Source organism: Nicotiana sylvestris, chromosome 2 (assembly GCF_000393655.2).
Source record: "Nicotiana sylvestris chromosome 2, ASM39365v2, whole genome shotgun sequence".
NCBI lineage: Eukaryota > Viridiplantae > Streptophyta > Magnoliopsida > Solanales > Solanaceae > Nicotiana > Nicotiana sylvestris.
In genome coordinates, this window is record NC_091058.1 from 180603270 (window position 1) to 180608134 (window position 4865).

General features: G+C 38.2%; 1 protein-coding gene across 1 annotated transcript; it reads right to left on the reverse strand.

Moving 5' to 3' along the window:
- Positions 1–607: 607 nt before the first annotated feature.
- On the reverse strand, positions 608–3988 carry LOC138886022 (uncharacterized). The gene is made up of 6 exons (XM_070167043.1): positions 3898–3988; positions 2851–3343; positions 2547–2760; positions 2055–2270; positions 1499–1627; positions 608–886 (listed from the first exon to the last, which is right to left on the reverse strand). The coding sequence occupies exons 1-6, from the start codon at positions 3986–3988 to the stop codon at positions 608–610; spliced, it is 1422 nt and encodes a 473-aa protein (XP_070023144.1).
- Between the last annotated feature and the right edge of the window lie 877 nt (positions 3989–4865).

Here is a 4865-nt window from a genome sequence, read left to right on the forward strand (position 1 = left end):
ATATAGGAACGACTTATCCCACATGTAGAGCCTCACATCATGTAAAAACATTCTTTTATTATCGGGTGTCAATTCTGGTGGCATCACCCACTTGCAATAAAATTCACATAACCTGCATACCACGAGGCTTCGCTCGAGTTGATTGCTAATAACTGCTCATCAGGAAATGTTTCTTTGAATGACCCCCCTTCAGCTACATGGCTTTAATTTTCTAATATGGATAAGTGTTCAATCACTTGATTCTTTGTCCCTTTTCGATTTCGAATCTCTAAGTCAAATTCTTGCAAGAAAAGGACCCATCGAAATTAACCTTGGCTTGGTGTCTCTCTTTTCAAACAAGTACCTTATAGTTGAATGATCTGTGTAGATGATGACTTTGGTTCCCACTAGATAAGATCTGAACTGGTCAAACTCCCACACTACTGCAAGTAACTTTTTTTCAGTAACAATGTAGTTCATATGGGCTGGATTCAGAGTTTTTATTTTGTAATAAATCGAGTGAAACTTATAATCCCTCCTTTGCCCCAAAACAGCTCTGATTGCTATGTCAATCGCATCGCACATCAACTAAAATAGATATGGCCAATCTAGGGCACTGATATATATTTCACTTCAGCTCCTCAAATTCTTTCAGACAGGCATCATAAAACTTGAAGGGGATATATTTCTCAAGAAGCCTGCAGAAAGGAGAAGAAATTTTTGAAGAATCTTTAATGAAACGACGATAAAAACTTGCATGGCCCAAGAAACTACAAATGCCTTTGACGGATGTCGGTGGGGGCAATTTTTCAATTGCCTCCACTCTTGCTTTGTCCACCCGCAAACCATTTTTGGACACCTTGTGCCCCAAGACTATACCTTCTCGTACCATGTAATGGTACTTTTCCTAATTTAGCACCAAGTTTGTCTCTTCACACATAGCAAGCACTTTATCAAGGTTCATTAAACAATTATCAAAAGAGCACCCAAATACTGAAAAATCATCCATGAACACTTCTACAAATCATTCAACCGTGTCAGTAAAAATAGTTATCATATACCTTTGAAAAGTCGCAGGTGCATTACAAATACCAAAGAGCGTTATATTGAAAACATACGTGCCTTAGGGACACATAAATATGGTCTTCTCTTGGTCCTCTAGGGCTATAGCAGTCTGATTATACCCCGAATAGCCATCTAGGAAATAGTAGTATTCCTTTCCAGCTAATCTATCAAACATTTGATCAATAAAGGGGATAGGAAAGTGGTCCTTTCGGGTGGCATTGTTCAATTTTCTATAATCTATGCAAATTCTCCACCCAATGACAGATCTTGAGGGAATCAGGTCATAATTTTCATTAACTACTACGGTCATCCCCCTTTTCTTAGTCACCCATTGGATGGGGCTTACCCATTTGCTATTAGAGAGTTGAAATACAATACATGCATCAAGCCACTTAATCACTTCTTTTTTTACCACCTCTTTCATAATTGGATTTAGTCATCATTGTTGCTCTACATTTGGCTCGTGCCCATCCTCCATGGGGATTTTATGCTTGCAGAAGGCTGGACTAATGCCTCTAATGTCAAACATCGTCCACCCAATTGCTCGCTTACGCTCACGTAGCACTCTTAGCATCTTTTCTTCCTGCAATTTAGACAAGTCAGAGGAAACAATAACATATAAAAGTGTCAAAACCATCCAAATAAGCATATTGAAGGTGGGGGCAGGGTTTTAAGCTCCAATTGGAGCTTCTTCAATCAACGTCTTTGGAGGAGGCCCACTTGGCCTATTTAGGGGCTCAAAGGGTTTTAATCCCTGCATGTAAGCACATGATGCATCTAGATATGCATTATCTCCTCAACCTCATCATCAATCTCTAAGCTATAAAACAACATGAGGGCTTCTTTTTAGAGAATCGTCTAGATATACACTCGTGTCAAAAAGTTGTTCATCCACCTCCACAACAAATATCATAAAGATCTCCTCATAATGGCGGGGAAGTTGGATCACCTTGTGAACCTTAAAGACAGCTTCCTCGTTGTCCACCCTCATAATCATGTTTCCCTCTCACTTTAATAATTGCATCACATGTAGCCAAGAGAGGTTGTCCCAATATGATTGGAACTTGTTCATCAGCCTTATAATCTTGGATAATGAAGTCTACTAGGAAGATGAATTTCCCAATTTGCAGCAACATATCTTCAATCACTCCTTCAGAGTAGGCTATGTATCGATCCGCTAGTTGCAACATCATAGTGGTTGGTCTTCGAGATCCCAGGCCTAATTGCTGAACAAAGACAATGGCATAAGATTTATGCTCTCCCCCTAAATCACAAAAATCATGCCCCACATAGATATTACGAATTCGAACAGGGATGGTGATGTTGCTAGGATACTTAAGCTTTTGAGGAAGCTTGTTTTGGACCCGTCAAGTGCACTCGTCAGTAAGTGCGACTTTCTTGAATTCAGTCAATCTCCTCTTGTGAGCCACTATATCTTTTATGTACTTAGCATAATTTGGACTTTTGCAAAGTACATCTATCAATGGAATATTCAATTGAACCTGCCTCAACATAGAGAGAAATTTGTTGAACTTGCGGTCATCATTCTTCTTCTGCAATATTTGGGGGAAAGGTGGTGGTGACCTTGCAACATTCACTAGCTTTGAACATGAATCATCTTTATTTGACTCATATGTTGCTTTAGGAATCAATTCTCCTTCAGGTATAGGCTTGTCCATTCTCTTCTTTAGCACTTCTTCTAATTCTCTCCAATTTCTGAGTGTAACTACATTAACTTAAGGATTCTTCTCTGTATCACTGGGAAGAGCGCCTGCAGGCCTAATATTTTGATTTGACTCTAATTACCCCATTTGTCTCTCAAGATTTCCGAAATTAGTCCTTAATTGTTGATTATCAAGAAACAACTTCTTCAACAAGTCATTCGAACTCTCTTCTATTTGTTTGGGTGGTTTCTGAGGTTGAATAAAATTTCCTTGGGGTCTATTATGATTCTGTGTCGGTTGATTTCCACCCTGGGAGAAGTTAGGATGACTCTTCCAATTGGGATTGTAAATGTTTCCATATTGTACATGCTGATTCATCGGACCTATGCTCTGTTGCCCCACATAGTAGATAGTTTTAGGAGTCATGGGGCACATATCACTCATGTGACCGTCACCACATAATTCGCAGAAACTAAAAATATGTTGTACATGTTGCATCTGTTGTGTTTGATGCATTGTCATTCTATTCATCTGATTTGCCAATTTTTCTATATATGCTCTCATGGTTGAGAAGTCATCAAGATCAATCACACCGACTGCTTTTTGTTTGATTGCTCTTTGCGATTCTCCATCTCCTAGCCAATTATGATCATTAGCAATGAAGTTGTTTAGTAGGAGTTGGATTTCACTCTACGATCTCGCCATGAAAATACCCTAGAGGCTGAATCAATATTCATCTTTGATGTCTTATCTAACCCATCAATAAAAGTATGACCCAACACCTCATCAGTCTGACAAAGATGCGGGCAATCTCTGAGCAGCTTCTTGTATCTTTCCTAAGCTTGACAAAGAGTCTCACCATCCCGTTATTGGAACCCAAGAATTTTGCTCCTCAGCGACTTTGTCTTCTTAGTTGGGAAAAACTTGATTAAGAATTTCCTTGCTAGATCATCCCAAGTGTGGAATGAGTTCGCGGGGTCCTTTTGCAACCATTACTTAGCTTACCCTAGTAGTGAAAAAGGAAATAGTGTCATCCCGACGTAGCCCTTGGAAATGTTCGGATATTTGTAAGTGTCCATAATTTCCAGGAAGTTTTAAATGTTCCTCTGCGGATCTTCATGAGATAGACTCACATATTGCCTTGTGGACTGAATCAACTGTACCATATACAGTTTGAGTTTAAAGTGACCTGTGATATCAATCTTCACAATAGCCAGAGTCATATTACCAAGATTGGGCCTTGCAGCTTCTATCACCGGACGCTCTTCATTACCTGCCATCTCTATTGGCTATGGTTGAACTATGTGTTCAACTCTCTTTCTATTCTAGTTCTAGCTTCAACTTCCCTCCTCACTTTGTGATGTATTCGCTCAATTTCAAGATCAATATAAAGGAGATTGTTTGTGCTTCTACTCCTCTACATTCAAGAGAAGAGCCTGCATTAACTCAAATGAGGCAAATTTAAAATTAAAACTTGAACAAATAACTAATAAAAGCTTAACTCAGTCAAGTAGCTAATTTCTAAGTCCTTGGCAACGACGCCAAAAACTTATTGCGACCAAACACACTCATGCAAGTATACGTGGTCGTCAAATAATAAAGTAGTGAGTAGAGTATCGTTCCCACGAAGACTTATGATTAACTTTTGACTAATTCAAACTTACAAAAATTATTGATTCAAGAGATTTCTCAAAATATGTAAGTGACTAATTTAATACCTAAGAAACTATCAAGCAATTAAAAAACTAGAAATCAACCACAACACTTAAGCAATTTCAAATAACAATCAGTAAGAGAGAGTATTCCAGGGTCATAGGCTAGTTAACAATCTTTTTGCGTTCTTGGGTTAAAATGACTAATTGAATTATTTGGATTGTTGATTGACAGGGTTGATATTACTCATAAGAATTTGTTGAGTTCTTACTCACATATTCAAGCTAACTTAATGCCTATAGGTCTATGGAATTAATACTAACAAGAATGCATACACAATTCCTATATTTCAACCAAGCAAGACAATTAGGTATATTTCTATCCTAATTGTGAATATGTTCCCCGATGCCTGGGTTCAAGAACTTGCTCTATTTAATTCTATATGCAATCTATAATTCCTGCTTTCGAGTTCAACTCTAGATTCAAAAACAACAACAACAATAG

Coding starts and splice junctions, on each gene's coding strand:
- LOC138886022 (XM_070167043.1), bottom strand. CDS start 3,988: ATGGCAGGTAATGAAGAGCGTCCGGTGATAGAAGCTGCAAGGCCCAAT. Junction 2,271..2,546: donor TTCTCTCTATGTTGAGGCAG/GTTCAATTGAAT, acceptor GTCTTTGTTCAG/CAATTAGGCCTGGGATCTCG. Junction 1,628..2,054: donor CATGTGATGCAATTATTAAA/GTGAGAGGGAAA, acceptor TCTAAATTGCAG/GAAGAAAAGATGCTAAGAGT.